Source organism: Salvelinus alpinus, chromosome 2 (genome assembly GCF_045679555.1).
Source record: "Salvelinus alpinus chromosome 2, SLU_Salpinus.1, whole genome shotgun sequence".
Taxonomy (NCBI): Eukaryota; Metazoa; Chordata; class Actinopteri; order Salmoniformes; family Salmonidae; genus Salvelinus; species Salvelinus alpinus.
In genome coordinates, this window is record NC_092087.1 from 99,567,005 (window position 1) to 99,589,089 (window position 22,085).

General features: G+C 47.9%; 1 protein-coding gene across 1 annotated transcript in view; it reads right to left on the reverse strand.

Moving 5' to 3' along the window:
- Positions 1 to 22,085, reverse strand: part of LOC139541982 (general transcription factor 3C polypeptide 1) — a 77,302-nt gene continuing 55,217 nt past the window's right edge. The window contains 11 exon segments of the mRNA XM_071346937.1: positions 1 to 1,241; positions 2,435 to 2,715; positions 3,459 to 3,885; positions 6,460 to 6,776; positions 9,366 to 9,601; positions 12,771 to 13,051; positions 14,171 to 14,304; positions 14,338 to 14,461; positions 14,711 to 14,939; positions 19,135 to 19,307; positions 19,781 to 19,874. Of these exon segments, the coding sequence (XP_071203038.1) occupies positions 927 to 1,241; positions 2,435 to 2,715; positions 3,459 to 3,885; positions 6,460 to 6,776; positions 9,366 to 9,601; positions 12,771 to 13,051; positions 14,171 to 14,304; positions 14,338 to 14,461; positions 14,711 to 14,939; positions 19,135 to 19,307; positions 19,781 to 19,874 (2,611 nt within the window). The 3' untranslated portion in view covers positions 1 to 926.

Below are 22,085 nucleotides of genomic sequence, written 5' to 3' on the forward strand. Positions count from 1 at the left end.
TTTATTCAATCACACTTTCAAGAAAACAATAACAAAACTGAAATGAAACAATAACAGGTTTTCCCAATGAAAGACATCTAAGATGTGAAACTAATTCCCAGAGCTCTGTATAACTACAACCGAAACAATTTTTTGTTTGTTGCTCAAATCAAATCTTGTTGTCCGGTAAGAGTCACTAAGGGTCAGAACTAAAGACCATTGGTTACCCACTGTGAAGAAACGTAACTCCTGGGCCTATTAATCCTGATCAAGTAAAACTCCCGTCCCCTAGCAGTCCTGGGGTGTATTCACTAACAACTAAATGGAACCAAACAGAATCATAGGGAACGGCCAAGGACATACTTACATGTTTCTAATAGAAACTCTTGTTTTTTTGTTGCCCAACGTTTTGCTACGGCTTAAAAACGTTTCACTACAGCGTGTCCTAAAGAACTGAACCCAGATCAGTTTCAACTCCAGTCCTTAACGTTTCACTACAGCGTGTCCTAATGAACTGAACCCAGATCAGTTTCAACTCCAGTCCTTAACGGTTTGTTCTCATGTTGTCTAACGTTTCACTACAGCGTGTCCTAGAGAACTGAACCCAGATCAGTTTCAACTCCAGTCCTTAACGGTTTGTTCTCATGTTGTCTAACGTTTCACTACAGCGTGTCCTAATGAACTGAACCCAGATCAGTTTCAACTCCAGTCCTTAACGGTTTGTTCTCATGTTGTCTAACGTTTCACTACAGCGTGTCCTAGAGAACTGAACCCAGATCAGTTTCAACTCCAGTCCTTAACGGTTTGTTCTCATGTTGTCTAACGTTTCACTACAGCGTGTCCTAGAGAACTGAACCCAGATCAGTTTCAACTCCAGTCCTTAACGGTTTGTTCTCATGTTGTCTAACGTTTTGCTACGGCCTAAACACGTTTCACTACAGCGTGTCCTAGAGAACTGAACCCAGATCAGTTTCAACTCCAGTCCTTAACGGTTTGTTCTCATGTTGTGCGAACTGGACCCACTGGTTCCAGTTGTTTTCGTGGGGTAAAACCTGTCCTAGACGCAGACAGCAGTCGATAGTCGGCTCATAGAACACAGTGGTCGTCTCAGCCGGTCTCACCCCCGTCTCCCCCAGCCTCACCCCTGTCTCTCCCGCTCTCTCCTCCTCCACCGTGTGGAAGGCGGCTGGGCGGGAGAAGAGGGAGGGTTTGGGACGTCTGGTCACGTACTTCTTCTTAATACAGCCTAACTCAACGAGGGCCTGAGGAGAGGAGAGAGGAGGAGGAGAGGGGGGACGGGGAGAGGAGGAACAGAGGAGGAGGGGAGAGAGGAGGAGAGGAGGGACGGAGATAGGAGGAACAGAGGAGGAGGGGAGAGAGGGACGAGGAGAGGAGGGACGGGGAGAGAGGGACGAGGAGAGGAGGGACGGGGAGAGGAGGGATGGGGAGAGGAGGGACGGGGAGAGGAGACGGGGAGAGGAGGGACGAGGAGAGGAGGGACGAGGAGAGGAGGGACGAGGAGAGGAGGGACGAGGAGAGGAGGGACGAGGAGAGGAGGGACAGGGAGAGGAGGGACGGGGAGAGGAGGGACGGGGAGAGGAGGGACGAGGAGAGGAGGGACGAGGAGAGGAGGGACGAGGAGAGGAGAGGAGGAGGAGAGGAGGGACGGAGATAGGAGGAACAGAGGAGGAGGGGAGAGAGGAGGAAGAGAGGAGGGACGGGGAGAGGAGGGACGGGGAGAGGAGGGACGGGGAGAGGAGGGATGGGGAGAGGAGGGACGGGGAGAGGAGGGACGAGGAGAGGAGGGACGAGGAGAGGAGGGACGAGGAGAGGAGAGGAGGAGGAGAGGAGGGACGGGGAGAGGAGGAGAGGAGGGACGAGGGACGGGGAGAGGAGGGACGGGGAGAGGAGGAGAGGAGGGACGGGGAGAGGAGGAGGAGGAGAGGAGGGACGGGGAGAGAGGAGGAACAGAGTAGGAGGGGAGGGATGGGGAGAGGAGGGACGAGGAGAGGAGGGACGGGGAGAGGAGGAGGAGAGGAGGGACGGGGAGAGAGGAGGAACAGAGTAGGAGGGGAGGGATGGGGAGAGGAGGAGGGACGGGGAGAGAGGTAGAAGAGGGGAGAGAGGAGGAGAGAGGTAGAAAAGGGGAGAGAGGGGGAGAGAGGTAGAAGAGGGGAGAGAGGAGAACATGAGTGAACCTGACCAGAACTGGTGATGTCAGCAGCTGTGAAGGAGACGCTTATATCCACCTTTCACAGAGAGGCTATAACTCTACATAAACCTGTTATAACACTACATTATAAACCTGCATATTATAAACCTGCTATAATATTATATTATAAACCTGTTATAACACTACATAAACCTAAAGGGGAGGGTATTTATTTATATATATTTTTAATCAGCTGCCCCACCAAAGGTCTGTGCACGGCCCTGGTGTGTGTGTTGTTCCTACCTGCACGAGGTCCAGAACCACCACCGGCTGCAGGACCCCTCTGTAGTGTTCCAGTAAGAGGTGTTCTGGTAAACCAGGCCGGGTCATGATGTGGGACAGGACAGCCTCCAGCATGCCTTTACACACCGGCCTGTTCAGACTGCCGTCCACGATACGCCACGGACGACTGATGAACGACACGTCACACACACCGCCGCCACCGTCCTCTTCCTCACGCAGACCGCTAGCTTCACCATCCTCTTCCTCAGCTAGAGATGAAAATGGCTTCTCACCGTCCCCCTCTGAGGAAAATAAAAAACACAATGAAACACACCAGTGACCAGACCGGGGTCGGCAGCAGTCTGGTTAACGGGGTCAGCCGCAGTCTGGTTAACGGGGTCGGCCGCAGTCTGGTTAACGAGGTCAGCCGCAGTCTGGTTAACGGGGTCGGCCGCAGTCTGGTTAACGGGGTCAGCCGCAGTCTGGTTAACGGGGTCGGCCGTAGTCTGGTTAACGGGGTCAGCCGCAGTCTGGTTAACGGGGTCAGCCGCAGTCTGGTTAACGGGGTCGGCCGCAGTCTGGTTAACGAGGTCAGCCGCAGTCTGGTTAACGGGGTCGGCCGTAGTCTGGTTAACGGGGTCTGCCGCAGTCTGGTTAACGGGGTCGGCCGCAGTCTGGTTAACGGGGTCAGCCGTAGTCTGGTTAACGGGGTCAGCCGTAGTCTGGTTAACGGGGTCGGACGCAGTCTGGTTAACGGGGTCAGCCGCAGTCTGGTTAACGGGGTCGGCCGTAGTCTGGTTAACGGGGGTCGGCCGTAGTCTGGTTAACGGGGTCGGCCGTAGTCCGGTTAACGGGGGTCGGCCGTAGTCTGGTTAACGGGGTCGGCCGTAGTCTGGTTAACGGGGGTCGGCCGTAGTCTGGTTAACGGGGTCGGCCGTAGTCCGGTTAACGGGGGTCGGCCGTAGTCTGGTTAACGGGTTCAGCCGTAGTCCGGTTAACGGGGGTCGGCCGTAGTCTGGTTAACGGGGGTCGGCCGTAGTCTCACCTGTGCTCTGTTCTGTCTCAGTGGTAGATGATGGTTCCTCTTGTACCCTCTCTTTTTTCTCCTTCCCTCCTGCCTCCTCTCTTCTCTCCTCCGCTGTCTCGTTCTGGTCTTTCTCTTCAGGCTGCATCTTCGTCCTCTCCTCCTCCTCTTCCTCCCTCTTCTCAACCTCCTCTCCCTCCATCAGCGTTTCCCTTCTCTCCCTCTTACTGCGTGGCTCCATCTCTCTGGGGGCCAGCGTTCTTCTCTTGCGGAGGAGGGGGTTGTGGTGCTTTCTGTCCCCAAAGGCAGAGGCCCCTCGCTGGGCTTGGTGTGGCCGGTCTCTCTGCCTCCCCGTGGAGGTCAGTAGCCAGGGAGCAGCGTGACTCGATAGCACCAGACGCACTGAGCTCCCTCCCACCTCCAACACCAGCTCTTCCTCCAGCAGGTCCTACGGCCAATCACAGAGGAGGAAAAAGACACATGAACCAATCACAGAGAGAGAGGTTCAGTATAGACAGGGGAAGAGACCAATTAGGGAAGAGTGTTTCAGGACAGAAGGAGAAAGACTACAAAGTACTAATGAAATAGCGTTCACATGGAGTGTGTTTCAGTGTGTCTCTACCTGTATGTACTGCAGCAGCAGTGTGTTTCAGCGTGTCTCTACCTGTATGTACTGCTGCAGCAGGGTGTTTCAGTGTGTCTCTACCTGTATGTACTGCTGCAGCAGTGTGTCTCTACCTGTATGTACTGCTGCAGCAGTGTGTTTCAGCGTGTCTCTACCTGTATGTACTGCTGCAGCAGTGTGTCTCTACCTGTATGTACTGCTGCAGCAGTGTGTTTCAGCGTGTCTCTACCTGTATGTACTGCTGCAGCAGTGTGTCTCTACCTGTATGTACTGCTGCAGCAGTGTGTTTCAGTGTGTCTCTACCTGTATGTACTGCTGCAGCAGTGTGTCTCTACCTGTATGTACTGCTGCAGCAGTGTGTTTCAGCGTGTCTCTACCTGTATGTACTGCTGCAGCAGTGTGTCTCTACCTGTATGTACTGCAGCAGCAGTGTGTCTCTACCTGTATGTACTGCTGCAGCAGTGTGTCTCAGTGTGTCTCTACCTGTATGTACTGCTGCAGCAGTGTGTCTCAGTGTGTCTCTACCTGTATGTACTGCTGCAGCAGTGTGTCTCTACCTGTATGTACTGCTGCAGCAGTGTGTTTCAGTGTGTCTCTACCTGTATGTACTGCTGCAGCAGTGTGTCTCTACCTGTATGTACTGCTGCAGCAGTGTGTTTCAGTGTGTCTCTACCTGTATGTACTGCTGCAGCAGTGTGTCTCTACCTGTATGTACTGCTGCAGCAGTGTGTCTCAGTGTGTCTCTACCTGTATGTACTGCTGCAGCAGTGTGTTTCAGTGTGTCTCTACCTGTATGTACTGCTGCAGCAGTGTGTTTCAGCGTGTCTCTACCTGTATGTACTGCTGCAGCAGTGTGTTTCAGTGTGTCTCTACCTGTATGTACTGCTGCAGCAGTGTGTCTCTACCTGTATGTACTGCTGCAGCAGTGTGTTTCAGTGTGTCTCTACCTGTATGTACTGCTGCAGCAGTGTGTTTCAGCGTGTCTCTACCTGTATGTACTGCTGCAGCAGTGTGTTTCAGTGTGTCTCTACCTGTATGTACTGCTGCAGCAGTGTGTCTCAGTGTGTCTCTACCTGTATGTACTGCTGCAGCAGTGTGTCTCTACCTGTATGTACTGCTGCAGCAGTGTGTTTCAGTGTGTCTCTACCTGTATGTACTGCTGCAGCAGTGTGTCTCTACCTGTATGTACTGCTGCAGCAGTGTGTTTCAGTGTGTCTCTACCTGTATGTACTGCTGCAGCAGTGTGTCTCTACCTGTATGTACTGCTGCAGCAGTGTGTCTCAGTGTGTCTCTACCTGTATGTACTGCTGCAGCAGTGTGTTTCAGTGTGTCTCTACCTGTATGTACTGCTGCAGCAGTGTGTTTCAGCGTGTCTCTACCTGTATGTACTGCTGCAGCAGTGTGTTTCAGTGTGTCTCTACCTGTATGTACTGCTGCAGCAGTGTGTCTCTACCTGTATGTACTGCTGCAGCAGTGTGTTTCAGTGTGTCTCTACCTGTATGTACTGCTGCAGCAGTGTGTTTCAGCGTGTCTCTACCTGTATGTACTGCTGCAGCAGTGTGTTTCAGTGTGTCTCTACCTGTATGTACTGCTGCAGCAGTGTGTTTCAGTGTGTCTCTACCTGTATGTACTGCTGCAGCAGTGTGTCTCTACCTGTATGTACTGCTGCAGCAGTGTGTCTCTACCTGTATGTACTGCTGCAGCAGTGTGTCTCTACCTGTATGTACTGCTGCAGCAGTGTGTCTCAGTGTGTCTCTACCTGTATGTACTGCAGCAGCAGTGTGTTTCAGCGTCTCTACCTGTATGTACTGCTGCAGCAGTGTGTTTCAGTGTGTCTCTACCTGTATGTACTGCTGCAGCAGTGTGTCTCTACCTGTATGTACTGCTGCAGCAGTGTGTCTCTACCTGTATGTACTGCAGCAGCAGTGTGTTTCAGCGTCTCTACCTGTATGTACTGCTGCAGCAGTGTGTCTCAGTGTGTCTCTACCTGTATGTACTGCTGCAGCAGTGTGTTTCAGCGTGTCTCTACCTGTATGTACTGCTGCAGCAGTGTGTCTCAGTGTGTCTCTACCTGTATGTACTGCTGCAGCAGTGTGTTTCAGTGTGTCTCTACCTGTAGGTACTGCTGCAGCAGTGTGTTTCAGTGTGTCTCTACCTGTAGGTACTGCTGCAGCAGTGTGTTTCAGTGTGTCTCTACCTGTATGTACTGCTGCAGCAGTGTGTCTCAGTGTGTCTCTACCTGTATGTACTGCTGCAGCAGTGTGTTTCAGTGTGTCTCTACCTGTATGTACTGCTGCAGCAGTGTGTTTCAGTGTGTCTCTACCTGTATGTACTGCTGCAGCAGGGCGTCTCTACCTGTATGTACTGCTGCAGCAGCGTGTCTCAGTGTGTCTCTACCTGTAGGTACTGCTGCAGACCTCTGGTACGTCCGTCTCTTGGCTCGACCAGGTGTGTGTGTGATGTCACCAGGTCCCGTCTGTCCAATCCGAAGGCTCCGTGTCTCTCCAGCGTTGCTCTGAGCTCTGCCACAGCCCCAATGTCCTCTGGGCTATACCCTCTCTGAGTCACCAGACGCCCCTCACACACCTCTACAGAGGAGGAGAAGGGGAGGGGGGAGGAGGAGGGAGAAGGGGAGGGATGGGCTCTGAGGGAATGGGTGAGAAAGGAGGGGAGGAGAGAGGGGCCATGTCTGGAGAAGTCTATGGGAGGAGAGTCTGAGAGGAGGAGAGAGAGAGAGAGAGAGAGAGAGAGAGAGAGAGAGAGAGAGAGAGAGAGAGAGAGAGGATGAGGGAGAGAGAAGAATTCTTATGTGTTGTGGAGAGCGGTTTTTAGTGTGTCTGTATAGGTGTGTGTGTGTGTTTATTTACCTACCCTGGGTAATAAACAGTGTGTGTACATGTGTGTGTACCTACCCTGGGTAATAAACAGTGTGTATACAGGTCTGTGTATCTACCCTGGGTAATAAACAGTGTGTATACAGGTGTGTGTACCTACCCTGGGTAATAAACAGTGTGTATTCACCTACCCTGGGTAATAAACAGTGTGTGTACAGGTGTGTGTGCCTACCCTGGGTAATAAACAGTGTGTATGTACCTACCCTGGGTAATAAACAGTGTGTATTTACCTACCCTGGGTAATAAACAGTGTGTATACAGGTGTGTGTATCTACCCTGGGTAATAAACAGTGTGTGTACAGGTGTGTGTGCCTACCCTGGGTAATAAACAGTGTGTATGTACCTACCCTGGGTAATAAACAGTGTGTATTTACCTACCCTGGGTAATAAACAGTGTGTATACAGGTGTGTGTATCTACCCTGGGTAATAAACAGTGTGTATACAGGTGTGTGTACCTACCCTGCGTAATAAACAGTGTGTATACAGGTGTGTGTACCTACCCTGGGTAATAAACAGTGTGTATACAGGTGTGTGTACCTACCCTGGGTAATAAACAGTGTGTATACAGGTGTGTACCTACCCTGGGTAATAAACAGTGTGTATACAGGTGTGTGTACCTACCCTGGGTAATAAACAGTGTGTATTTACCTACCCTGGGTAATAAACAGTGTGTATACAGGTGTGTGTACCTACCTGGGTAATAAACAGTGTGTATACAGGTGTGTGTACCTACCCTGGGTAATAAACAGTGTGTGTACAGGTGTGTGTACCTACCCTGGGTAATAAACAGTGTGTATTTACCTACCCTGGGTAATAAACAGTGTGTGTACAGGTGTGTGTGTCTATCCTGGGTAATAAACAGTGTGTGTACAGGTGTGTGTACCTACCCTGCGTAATAAACAGTGTGTATACAGGTGTGTGTATCTACCCTGCGTAATAAACAGTGTGTATCTACCCTGGGTAATAAACAGTGTGTATACAGGTGTGTGTACCTACCCTGAGTAACAAACAGTGTGTATTTACCTACCCTGGGTAATAAACAGTGTGTATACAGGTGTGTGTACCTACCTGGGTAATAAACAGTGTGTATACAGGTGTGTGTACCTACCCTGGGTAATAAACAGTGTGTATACAGGTGTGTGTACCTACCCTGAGAAATAACCAGTGTGTATTAATCTACCCTGGGTAATAAACAGTGTGTGTACCTACCCTGGGTAATAAACAGTGTGTGTACAGGTGTGTGTACCTACCCTGGGTAATAAACAGTGTGTATACAGGTGTGTGTACCTACCCTGGGTAATAAACAGTGTGTGTACAGGTGTGTATACCTACCCTGGGTAATAAACAGTGTGTATACAGGTGTGTGTACCTACCCTGGGTAATAAACAGTGTGTATACAGGTGTGTGTACCTACCCTGGGTAATAAACAGTGTGTATACAGGTGTGTGTACCTACCCTGGGTAATAAACAGTGTATGTACAGGTGTGTGTACCTACCCTGAGTAATAAACAGTGTGTATACAGGTGTGTGTACCTACCCTGGGTAATAAACAGTGTGTATACAGGTGTGTGTACCTACCCTGGGTAATAAACAGTGTGTATTTACCTACCCTGGGTAATAAACAGTGTGTATACAGGTGTGTGTACCTACCTGGGTAATAAACAGTGTGTGTACAGGTGTGTATACCTACCCTGGGTAATAAACAGTGTGTATACAGGTGTGTGTACCTACCCTGGGTAATAAACAGTGTGTATTTACCTACCCTGGGAAATAAACAGTGTGTATACAGGTGTGTGTACCTACCTGGGTAATAAACAGTGTGTATACAGTGTGTATACAGGTGTGTGTACCTACCCTGGGTAATAAACAGTGTGTATACACCTACCCTGGGTACTAAACAGTGTGTGTACAGGTGTGTACCTACCCTGGGTAATAAACAGTGTATGTACAGGTGTGTGTACCTACCCTGAGTAATAAACAGTGTGTATACAGGTGTGTGTACCTACCCTGGGTAATAAACAGTGTATGTACAGGTGTGTGTACCTACCCTGAGTAATAAACAGTGTGTATACAGGTGTGTGTACCTACCCTGGGTAATAAACAGTGTGTATACAGGTGTGTGTACCTACCCTGGGTAATAAACAGTGTGTGTACAGGTGTGTGTATCTACCCTGGGTAATAAACAGTGTGTGTACAGGTGTGTGTACCTACCCTGGGTAATAAACAGAGTGTGTACAGGTGTGTGTACCTACCCTGGGTAATAAACAGTGTGTGTACAGGTGTGTGTACCTACCCTGGGTAATAAACAGTGTGTATTTACCTACCCTGGGTAATAAACAGTGTGCGTACAGGTGTGTGTACCTACCCTGGGTAACAAACAGTGTGTGTGTACAGGTGTGTGTACCTACCCTGGGTAACAAACAGTGTGTGTGCAGGTGTGTGTCGTAGATGTAGTCTCATGGTGCATGATTCCACCACGATACTATCGTTGGTGTTGAGGTTTCGGAGATTGACGATCCCGGGGACGCAGTATCCACGCATCATCAGGTACTTGGTGTGGGACGCCTTGTGAGCCCTCACCTCGATCCCCCTCCGCCCCTCGCTCTCCTCTTCGTCATCATCATCCTCAGCCAGCACTGAGATACTGAGAGACAGACAGGGGGCAGAGAGAGACAGGCAGGGGGCAGAGAGAGACAGACGGGGGCAGAGAGAGACAGACGGGGGCAGAGAGAGACAGACGGGGGCAGAGAGAGACAGACGGGGGCAGAGAGAGACAGACGGGGGCAGAGAGAGACAGACGGGGGCAGAGAGAGACAGACGGGGGCAGAGAGAGACAGACAGGGGCACAGAGAGACAGACAGGGGCACAGAGAGACAGACGGGGGCACAGAGAGACAGACAGGGGCACAGAGAGACAGACAGGGGCACAGAGAGACAGACAGGGGCACAGAGAGACAGACAGGGGCACAGAGAGACAGACAGGGGCACAGAGAGACAGACAGGGGCACAGAGAGACAGACAGGGGCACAGAGAGACAGACGGGAGCACAGAGAGACAGACGGGGGCACAGAGAGACAGACAGGGGCACAGAGAGAAGGACAGGGGCACAGAGAGACAGACAGGGGCACAGAGAGAAGGACAGGGGCACAGAGAGACAGACAGGGGCAGAGAGAGACAGGGTGTCAGTAAATATGAGAATATGGAACAATACAATACGGACCTCCCCTACTTATTTATTTGGACTGGGAAGCTAAAACTTTGAATTTGTCTCTATACTCCAGCATCTTGGATTTGAGATCAAATGTTTTATATACGAGGCGACATTACAGAACGTCTCCTTTTGAGGGTATTTTCATCCATAACTGTTTAACCATTTTTAAATGAAAGCACTTCATGCATCTCGTCTCCCATTTGAAGGAAACCCTGTAAAACAACACATTACACTGCACTTTTACAATGTGTGGCTTGAAATAAACTAATCCTGAATACATCGAAGACTAAAAGCATTTGCATTTTGGGTAAAAAAAATAATTCCCTAAGTTGTAGAGCTCAGCTGAATCTGGTAGTGAATGATGCAGCTGTTGAGCACGTTGAGGAGACTAAAACTTAATGGTGTCACCTTAGACTGTGAAACTGTCCCGGTCAAAACATATTGATTGAACGGTTGTAAAGATGGAGAGAGGTCTGTCTGTGACAGAGATGCTGAGCATTCTAAACACCACAGTCGACCAAACAAGTCCTGCCGGTTCTAGTTTTATCCCGATTTACCGCCCAGTGATGTGGTCAGGTGCTGCAACGGAGGACCTAGGAGAGATGCAGCCGCCCCCGGAACAGCATGTCTTGCCCTTCCATGTTCACAGAGGGCTAACGTCAACAGTGTGCCTGGCAGTCTCTCCTGGACAGTCGAGGAGAGATTGATTGCATCACTTCTTGTTTTGATAAGAAATATGAATGTTTAAAAATTCAGAATTGTCTATTCAAATCAACTAACATACATCTCTGACGGACAGCGGTGTCCCACCAGGCTACCAGGGGGTCTCCTCACAGTCCTCAAATCAAACACTCATTCAAGGCAACGCACAGTCTTATATAGAGCCATGATGGCATGGACCTACCTGCCAGGTCAAATCAGTCTTATATAGAGCCATGATGGCATGGAACTACCTGCCAGGTCAAATCAGTCTTATATAGAGCCATGATGGCATGGAACTACCTGCCAGGTCAAATCAGTCTTATATAGAGCCATGATGGCATGGAACTACCTGCCAGGTCAAATCAGTCTTATATAGAGCCATGATGGCATGGAACTACCTGCCAGGTCAAATCAGTCTTATATAGAGCCATGATGGCATGGAACTACCTGCCAGGTCAAATCAGTCTTATATAGAGCCATGATGGCATGGAACTACCTGCCATGTCAAATCAGTCTTATATAGAGCCATGATGGCATGGACCTACCTGCCATGTCAAATCAGTCTTATATAGAGCCATGATGGCATGGAACTACCTGCCATGTCACATCAGTCTTATATAGACTCATGATTCACCGCTCTGTTCACATCAGGGGAACTGAACAAGGAGTGAACTGATTCATGAATCACCGCTCTGTTCACATCAGGGGAACTGAACAAGGAGTGAACTGATTCATGAATCACCGCTCTGTTCACATCAGGGGAACTGAACAAGGAGTGAACTGATTCATGAATCACCGCTCTGTTCACATCAGGGGAGCTGAGTAGTGAAAGTGTAGGTCTTATTTTAAATGTATGTAATTCTGTCCTGTTCTTGTCTAGTAATGTTCTGTATGTCGTCATGTTTCATGTTCTGTGTGGACCCCAGGAAGAGTAGCTGCTGCAATCGCCACAGCTATCGAGGATCCTAATGCAATCGCCACAGCTAATGAGGATCCTAATGCAATCGCCACAGCTAATGAGGATCCTAAAGCAATCGCCACAGCTAATGAGGATCCTAATGCAATCGCCACAGCTAATGAGGATCCTAATGCAATCGCCACAGCTAATGAGGATCCTAATACAATCGCCACAGCTAATGAGGATCCTAATGCAATCGCCACAGCTAATGAGGATCCTAATACAAATCGCCACAGCTAATGAGGATCCTAATGCAATCGCCACAGCTAATGAGGATCCTAATGCAATCGCCACAGCTAATGAGGATCCTAATACAAATCGCCACAGCTAATGAGGATCCTAATGCAATCGCCACAGCTAATGAGGATCCTAATACAAATCGCCACAGCTAATGAGGATCCTAATACAAATCGCCACAGCTAATGAGGATCCTAATGCAATCGCCACAGCTAATGAGGATCCTAATGCAATCGCCACAGCTAATGAGGATCCTAATACAAATCGCCACAGCTAATGAGGATCCTAATGCAATCGCCACAGCTAATGAGGATCCTAATGCAATCGCCACAGCTAATGAGGATCCTAATGCAATACTGATAACTATATGAAACACTTTCACAATGCTGGAGTACAGAGCCAAGTTAAATGTTTTAGCTTCACTGTCCAAATACATACGTAGGGGTCTGTGTGTAGGCGTCTGTGTGTAGGCGTCTGTGTGTAGGCGTCTGTGTGTAGGCGTCTGTGTGTAGGCGTCTGTGTGTAGGCGTCTGTGTGTAGGCGTCTGTGAGTAGGCGTCTGTGAGTAGGCGTCTGTGAGTAGGCGTCTGTGAGTAGGCGTCTGTGAGTAGGCGTCTGTGTGTAGCTGTGTGTTTAGGTTTGTGTGTGTAGCTGTGTGTGTAGCTGTGTGTGTAGGTGTGTGTGTAGCTGTGTGTGTAGGTGTGTACCTCTTCACCACGTCTTTGTCCACCATGGTGCTGTCCAATACCACTATGTGTTCAGGTATGGAGACGTGGACTGACAGCAGACCCAGAGTCATCAGACTGAGACAGGCCAGCGTGGCGCCTCCCGGGGACTCCAGAGGGAACTGCAGACCCTGAGTCATCAGACTGAGAGAGGGCAGAGTGGCGCCCCCCGGGGACTCCAGAGGGAACTGCAGACCCTGAGTCATCAGACTGAGAGAGGGCAGAGTGGCGCCCTCCGGGGACTCCAGAGGGAACTGCAGCATCTGGAGAGAACACGTGATTTAATTAATGTAACGGATGTGAAATGGCTAGCTAGTTAGCGGTGGTCCGCGCTAATATCGTTTCAATCGGTGACGTCACTCGCTCTGAGACCCTGAAGTAGTGGTTCCCCTTGCTCTGCAAGGGCCGCGGCCTTTGTGGAGCGATGGGTAACGACGCTTCGTGGGTGACTGTTGTTGATGTGTGCAGAGGGTCCCTGGTTCGCGCCCGTGTCGGAGCGAGGGGACGGTCTAAAGTTAAACTGTTACATTAACATAACATTTCTTAAGTACTTTTATCTTATACAGGTGATCATTATAGCTAATTAAACAGTGTGTGAACTGAACATAGAGACATCAGCATCAGAGCTAGAAGTTAATATGAAGACTGTTGCTGCTAGAAGTTAATATGAAGACTGTTGCTGCTAGAAGTTAATATGAAGACTGTTGCTGCTAGAAGTTAATATGAAGACTGTTGCTGCTAGAAGTTAATATGAAGACTGTTGCTGCTAGAAGTTAATATGAAGACTGTTGCTGCTAGAAGTTAATATGAAGACTGTTGCTGCTAGAAGTTAATATGAAGACTGTTGCTGCTAGAAGTTAATATGAAGACTGTTGCTGCTAGAAGTTAATATGAAGACTGTTGCTGCTAGAAGTTAATATGAAGACTGTTGCTGCTAGAAGTTAATATGAAGACTGTTGCTGCTAGAAGTTAATATGAAGACTGTTGCTGCTAGAAGTTAATATGAAGACTGTTGCTGCTAGAAGTTAATATGAAGACTGTTGCTGCTAGAAGTTAATATGAAGACTGTTGCTGCTAGAAGTTAATATGAAGACTGTTGCTGCTAGAAGTTAATATGAAGACTGTTGCTGCTAGAAGTTAATATGAAGACTGTTGCTGCTAGAAGTTAATATGAAGACTGTTGCTGCTAGAAGTTAATATGAAGACTGTTGCTGCTAGAAGTTAATATGAAGACTGTTGCTGCTAGAAGTTAATATGAAGACTGTTGCTGCTAGAAGTTAATATGAAGACTGTTGCTGCTATGTTTTTGAACTGGCATTTCATCTTTGTAGAGGAAACATCTCCCTCTTAAACACTACAAACCACAAGGGAACTAAACCCACCTCCGTGAGATCCAGAGGGAGAGAGGGGTCAAGGCCGGGTGCTGTACCCGACTCAGGCTCCTCCGTCTGGGTGAGAGGACCGGAGGCAGGGTCCCTGGAGGTAGACTCAACTCCATGGATGGTAAAAGACGAGACCTGTTCTTCCGCTGCGTTGTCCTCGTTCTCCTCCAATTGCTCGTTCTCTGTGTTCTTCCCTCTCTCTTCTGTCTCCATATCTTCATCTTTCGCTTTTTCTCTCTCCTCCTCCCCCCTCTCTTTCTCCATGCCCTCCTCCCCCCTCTCTTTCTCCATGCTCTCCTCCCCCCTCTCTTTCTCCATGCCCTCCTCCCCCCTCTCTTTCTCCATGTCCTCCTCCCCCCTCTCTTTCTCCATGCTCTCCTCCCCTCTCTCTTTCTCCTCCCCCCTCTCTTTCTCCATACCCTCCTCCCCCCTCTCTTTCTCCATGCTCTCCTCCCCCCTCTCTTTCTCCATGCTCTCCTCCCCCCTCTCTTTCTCCATGCCCTCCTCCCCCCTCTCTTTCTCCATGCCCTCCTCCCCCCTCTCTTTCTCCATGCCCTCCTCCCCTCTCTCCATAACCTCCTCCCCCCTCTCCATGCCCTCATCCCCCCTCTCTTTCTCCTTGCTCTCCCTCCTCTTTTTCTCCTTCTCCTCTCCTTCATGTATGAAGACCGTGGAAGGGTAGTTGTCTCCAGTCCCATTCTCACTCAAGGCCTGCATGAAGTCAAACACCTCTGTACACAGACCCGTGGGCAGACGCCATGTAAAACACCTACAGGAGAGAGGAGAGTGGGGGAGGAGGTGAGGGAGAGAGGGGGGAGGAGGTGAGGGAGAGAGGGGGGAGGAGGTGAGGGAGAGAGGGGGGAGGAGGTGAGGGAGAGAGGGGGGAGGAGGTGAGGGAGAGAGGGGGGAGGTGAGGGAGAGAGGGGGGAGGGAGAGGAGGTGAGGGAGAGAGGGGGGAGGTGAGGGAGAGAGGGGGGAGGTGAGGGAGAGAGGGGGAGGGGGAGGAGGTGAGGGAGAGAGGGGGGAGGGGGAGGAGGTGAGGGAGAGAGGGGGGAGAGGGAGGAGGTGAGGGAGAGAGGGGGGGAGGAGGTGAGGGAGAGAGGGGGGGAGGAGGTGAGGGAGAGAGGGGGGGAGGAGGTGAGGGAGAGAGGAGAGTGAGGAGGAAGTGAGGGAGAGAGGGGGGAGGAAGTGAGGGAGAGAGGGGGGAGGGGGAGGAAGTGAGGGAGAGAGGGGGGAGGAAGTGAGGGAGAGAGGGGGGAGGGGGAGGAGGTGAGGGAGAGAGGGGGGAGGGGGAGGAAGTGAGGGAGAGAGGGGGGAGGAAGTGAGGGAGAGAGGGGGGAGGGGGAGGAGGTGAGGGAGAGAGGGGGGAGGGGGAGGAAGTGAGGGAGAGAGGGGGGAGGGGGAGGAAGTGAGGGAGAGAGGGGGGAGGGGGAGGAAGTGAGGGAGAGAGGAGAGTGGGGAGGAAGTGAGGGAGAGAGGAGAGTGGGGAGGAAGTGAGGGAGAGAGGTGGTGAGAAAAGGCCAGGTGAAAACCCATTTCTGCAAGAAGGCAATTTAATTTTCAGGAAGTTAATTTGGGAGAATGGAATTAACCAAACCTCTTGATACAATGTTACCAATACATATTATTACGATTACTTGACCATGTTACTAATTAGCAGTAGTACTACTAATAACCCCTAGTAACTCGTAGCAGTGTTACTAACCCCTAGTAACTCGTGGCAGTGCTACTAACCCCTAGTAACTCGTAGCAGTGCTACTAACCCCTAGTAACTCGTAGCAGTGCTACTAACCCCTAGTAACTCGTAGCAGTGCTACTAACCCCTAGTAACTCGTAGCAGTGCTACTAACCCCTAGTAACTCGTAGCAGTGCTACTAACCCCTAGTAACTCGTAGCAGTGCTACTAACCCCTAGTAACTCGTAGCAGTGCTACTAACCCCTAGTAACTCGTAGCAGTGCTACTAACTCCTAGTAACTCGTAGCAGTGCTACTAACCCCTAGTAACTCGTAGCAGTGCTACTAACCCCTAGTAACTCGTAGCAGTGCTACTAACCCCTAGTAACTCGTGGCAGTGCTACTAACCCCTAGTAACTCGTAGCAGTGCTACTAACTCCTAGTAACTCGTGGCAGTGCTACTAACCCCTAGTAACTCGTGGCAGTGTTACTAACCCCTAGTAACTCGTAGCAGTGCTACTAACCCCTAGTAACTCGTGGCAGTGCTACTAACCCCTAGTAACTCGTGGCAGTGTTACTAACCCCTAGTAACTCGTGGCAGTGCTACTAACCCCTAGTAACTAGTAGCAGTGTTACTAACCCCTAGTAACTCATAGCAGTGCTACTAACCCCTAGTAACTCGTGGCAGTGCTACTAACCCCTAGTAACTAGTAGCAGTGTTACTAACCCCTAGTAACTCGTGGCAGTGCTACTAACCCCTAGTAACTAGTAGCAGTGTTACTAACCCCTAGTAACTCATAGCAGTGCTACTAACCCCTAGTAACTCGTGGCAGTGCTACTAACCCCTAGTAACTCGTGGCAGTGCTACTAACCCCTAGTAACTAGTAGCAGTGCTACTAACCCCTAGTAACTAGTAGCAGTGTTACTAACCCCTAGTAACTAGTAGCAGTGTTACTAACCCCTAGTAACTCATAGCAGTGTTACTAACCCCTAGTAACTCGTGGCAGTGCTACTAACCCATAGTAACTAGTAGCAGTGTTAATAACCCCTAGTAACTCATAGCAGTGCTACTAACCCCTAGTAACTAGTGGCAGTGCTACTAACCCTTAGTAACTCGTGGCAGTGCTACTAACCCCTAGTAACTAGTAGTAGTGTTATTACCCTGTAGTATCTAGTAGTGGTGTTATTACCCTGTAGTAACTACTAGTAGTGTTACTAACCTGTAGTAGTGTTACTAACCTGTAGTAGTGGTACTAACATGCAGTAGTGTTACTAAAATTTAATAACTAGTAGTGCTACCAACCTGTAGTAACTAGTAGTAGTGTTATTACCCTATAGTGGTACTTACCTGTAGTAACTACTAGTAGTGTTATTACCCTGTAGTAGTGGTATTACCCTGTAGTAACTAGTAGTAGTGTTACTACCCTGTAGTAGTGTTACTAACCTGTAGTAACTAGTAGTAGTGTTACTACCATGTAGTAGTGTTACTACCCTGTAGTAACTAGTAGTAGTGTTATTACCCTGTAGTAACTAGTAGTAGTGTTATTACCCTGTAGTAACTAGTAGTAGTGTTATTACCCTGTAGTAACTAGTAGTAGTGTTATTACCCTGTAGTAACTAGTAGTAGTGTTATTACCCTGTAGTAACTAGTAGTAGTGTTATTACCCTGTAGTAACTAGTAGTAGTGGTATTACCCTGTAGTAACTAGTAGTGGTATTACCCTGTAGTAACTAGTAGTAGTGGTATTACCCTGTTGTAACTAGTAGTAGTGTTACTACCATGTAGTAACTAATAGTAGTGTTATCACACTGTAGTAGTGTTACTACCCTGTAGTAGTGTTACTACCCTGTAGTAACTAGTAGTAGTGTTATTACCCTGTAGTAACTAGTAGTAGTGTTATTACCCTGTAGTAACTAATAGTAGTGTTATCACACTGTAGTAGTGTTACTAACCTGTAGTAACTAGTAGTAGTGTTATAGTAGTAACTAGTAGTAGTGTTATTACCCTGTAGTAACTAGTAGTAGTGTTATTACCCTGTAGTAACTAGTAGTAGTGTTATTACCCTGTAGTAACTAGTAGTAGTGTTATCACACTGTAGTAGTGTTACTAACCTGTAGTAACTAGTAGTAGTGTTACTACCCTGTAGTAACTAGTAGTAGTGTTACTACCCTGTAGTAACTAGTAGTAGTGTTACTACCCTGTAGTAACTAGTAGTAGTGTTATCACACTGTAGTAGTGTTACTACCCTGTAGTAACTAGTAGTAGTGTTACTACCCTGTAGTAATGTTACTAACCTGTAGTAACTGAGACAGTTGGTAAGACATGGGCAGAATGGGTGTTACTAACCTGTAGTAACTAGTAGTAGTGTTACTACCCTGTAGTAACTAGTAGTAGTGTTACTACCCTGTAGTAACTAGTAGTAGTGTTATTACCCTGTAGTAACTAGTAGTAGTGTTATTACCCTGTAGTAACTAGTAGTAGTGTTATTACCCTGTAGTAACTAGCAGTAGTGTTACTAACCTGTAGTAACTAGTAGTGTTATCACACTGTAGTAGTGTTACTAACCTGTAGTAACTAGTAGTAGTGTTACTAACCTGTAGTAACTCTGAGACAGTTGGTAAGACATGGGCAGAATGGGTATTACTAACCTGTAGTAACTAGTAGTAGTGTTACTACCCTGTAGTAACTAGTAGTAGTGTTACTAACCTGTAGTAACTAGCAGTAGTGTTACTAACCTGTAGTAACTAGTAGTAGTGTTATCACACTGTAGTAGTGTTACTAACCTGTAGTAACTAGTAGTAGTGTTACTACCCTGTAGTAACTAGTAGTAGTGTTACTACCCTGTAGTAACTAGTAGTAGTGTTATCACACTGTAGTAGTGTTACTAACCTGTAGTAACTAGTAGTAGTGTTACTACCCTGTAGTAACTAGTAGTAGTGTTACTACCCTGTAGTAATGTTACTAACCTGTAGTAACTGAGACAGTTGGTAAGACATGGGCAGAATGGGTGTTACTAACCTGTAGTAACTAGTAGTAGTGTTACTAACCTGTAGTAACTAGTAGTAGTGTTACTAACCTGTAGTAATGTTACTAACCTGTAGTAACTCTGAGACAGTTGGTAAGACATGGGCAGAATGGGTGTTACTAACCTGTAGTAACTAGTAGTAGTGTTACTAACCTGTAGTAACTAGTAGTAGTGTTACTAACCTGTAGTAACTCTGAGACAGTTGGTAAGACATGGGCAGAATGGGTGTTACTAACCTGTAGTAACTAGTAGTAGTGTTACTAACCTGTAGTAACTCTGAGACAGTTGGTAAGACATGGGCAGAATGGGTAGGGCACGGTTCTTATTGGGGCCACACAGTTGACTGATCCTTCGTCTGTTGACCAATCCCTTCTTCCTGCACTGGACAAACACCTGACACAGAACATCCTGACGGTACCTACTGTAGGTATGGAAGGTCTGGAGAAAGGGGAGGGAGGGGGAGAGAGAGCAAGGGAGGTGGTGAGGGACACGGAAAAAGAGATGGGGACAGGGAGGCAGAGAGAGGCAGAGAGAGAGAGAGGCAGAGAGGCAGAGAGAGAGAGGTAGAGAGGCAGCGAGAGGCAGAGAGAGAAAGAGAGAGAGAGAGAGGATAGAGAGAGAGAGAGAGAGAGAGAGAGAGAGAGAGAGAGAGAGAGAGAGAGAGAGATGCAAAGAGAGGCAGAGAGAGAGAGAAAATACTTTCATGCTTCTCAACTTAAACATCTTCCCATAACCAACCATCGTCCTTAAATGTAATAATGAATTCAGTGTTAGAACCGTTGATATACCTTTAATGATCTGTAAATACGCAGGGACATTTGATTTCCTTGGGTCTATAATTGCGTGTGTGTGTGCGTGTGTGTGTGCGCGTGTGCGTGCGTGTGCACGTGCGTGCGTGTGTGTGTGTATACCTGGAAGGATCGGCAGCATTTCATCTGAGAGTTGGACATGGCCAATGTGCTCTGGATAAGATTATTCAACACCAGGGAGTGGACGTCCTCAATACTGGAACACAAAGAGAGAGACAGAGACAGAGAGAGACACAGAGATGTCGTCAGATAGTAGTTGTATTGTCGTCAGATAGTAGTTGTATTGTCGTCAGATAGTAGTTGTATTGTCGTCAGATAGTAGTTGTATTGTCGTCAGATAGTAGTTGTATTGTCGTCAGATAGTAGTTGTATTGTCGTCAGATAGTAGTTGTATTGTCGTCAGATAGTAGTTGTATTGTCGTCAGATAGTAGTTGTATTGTCGTCAGATAGTAGTTGTATTGTCGTCAGATAGTAGTTGTATTGTCGTCAGATAGTAGTTGTATTGTCGTCAGATAGTAGTTGTATTGTCGTCAGACAGTCGTATTGTCGTCAGACAGTCGTATTGTCGTCAGACAGTCGTATTGTCGTCAGACAGTCGTATTGTCGTCAGACAGTCGTATTGTCGTCAGACAGTCGTATTGTTGTCAGACAGTCGTATTGTTGTCAGACAGTCGTATTGTCGTCAGACAGTCGTATTGTCGTCAGACAGTCGTATTGTCGTCAGACAGTCGTATTGTTGTCATGTATTTATATTCATGTCAGACAGTCGTATTGTTGTCAGACAGTCGTATTGTTGTCAGACAGTCGTATTGTCGTCAGACAGTCGTATTGTTGTCAGACAGTTGTATTGTTGTCAGACAGTTGTATTGTTGTCAGACAGTCGTATTGTTGTCAGACAGTCGTATTGTCGTCAGACAGTCGTATTGTCGTCAGACAGTCGTATTGTCGTCAGACAGTCGTATTGTCGACAGACAGTCGTATTGTCGTCAGACAGTCGTATTGTCGTCAGACAGTCGTATTGTCGTCAGACAGTCGTATTGTTGTCAGACAGTCGTATTGTTGTCAGACAGTCGTATTGTCGTCAGACAGTCGTATTGTCGTCAGACAGTCGTATTGTCGTCAGACAGTCGTATTGTTGTCAGACAGTCGTATTGTTGTCAGACAGTCGTATTGTTGTCATGTATTTGTATTCATGTCAGACAGTCGTATTGTTGTCAGACAGTCGTATTGTTGTCATGTATTTGTATTCATGTCAGACAGTCGTATTGTTGTCAGACAGTCGTATTGTCGTCAGACAGTCGTATTGTCGTCAGACAGTCGTATTGTCGTCAGACAGTCGTATTGTCGTCAGACAGTCGTATTGTCGTCAGACAGTCGTATTGTCGTCAGACAGTCGTATTGTCGTCAGACAGTCGTATTGTTGACAGACAGTCGTATTGTTGTCAGACAGTCGTATTGTTGTCAGACAGTCGTATTGTTGTCAGACAGTTGTATTGTTGTCAGACAGTCGTATTGTTGTCAGACAGTCGTATTGTTGTCAGACAGTCGTATTGTTGTCAGACAGTCGTATTGTTGTCAGACAGTCGTATTGTCGTCATGTATTTGTATTCATGTCAGACAGTCGTATTGTTGTCAGACAGTCGTATTGTCGTCAGACAGTCGTATTGTCGTCAGACAGTCGTATTGTTGTCAGACAGTCGTATTGTCGTCAGACAGTCGTATTGTCGTCAGACAGTCGTATTGTCGTCAGACAGTCGTATTGTCGTCAGACAGTCGTATTGTTGACAGACAGTCGTATTGTTGACAGACAGTCGTATTGTTGTCAGAGTCGTATTGTTGTCAGACAGTCGTATTGTCGTCAGACAGTCGTATTGTCGTCAGACAGTCGTATTGTCGTCAGACAGTCGTATTGTTGTCAGACAGTCGTATTGTTGTCAGACAGTCGTATTGTTGACAGACAGTCGTATTGTTGTCAGACAGTCGTATTGTTGTCAGACAGTCGTATTGTTGTCAGACAGTCGTATTGTTGTCAGACAGTCGTATTGTTGTCATGTATTTGTATTCATGTCAGACAGTCGTATTGTTGTCAGACAGTCGTATTGTTGTCATGTATTTGTATTCATGTCAGACAGTCGTATTGTTGTCAGACAGTCGTATTGTTGTCAGACAGTCGTATTGTTGTCAGACAGTCGTATTGTTGTCAGACAGTCGTATTGTTGTCATGTATTTGTATTCATGTCAGACAGTCGTATTGTTGTCAGACAGTCGTATTGTTGTCATGTATTTGTATTCATGTCAGACAGTCGTATTGTTGTCAGACAGTCGTATTGTTGTCAGACAGTCGTATTGTTGTCAGACAGTCGTATTGTTGTCAGACAGTCGTATTGTTGTCATGTATTTGTATTC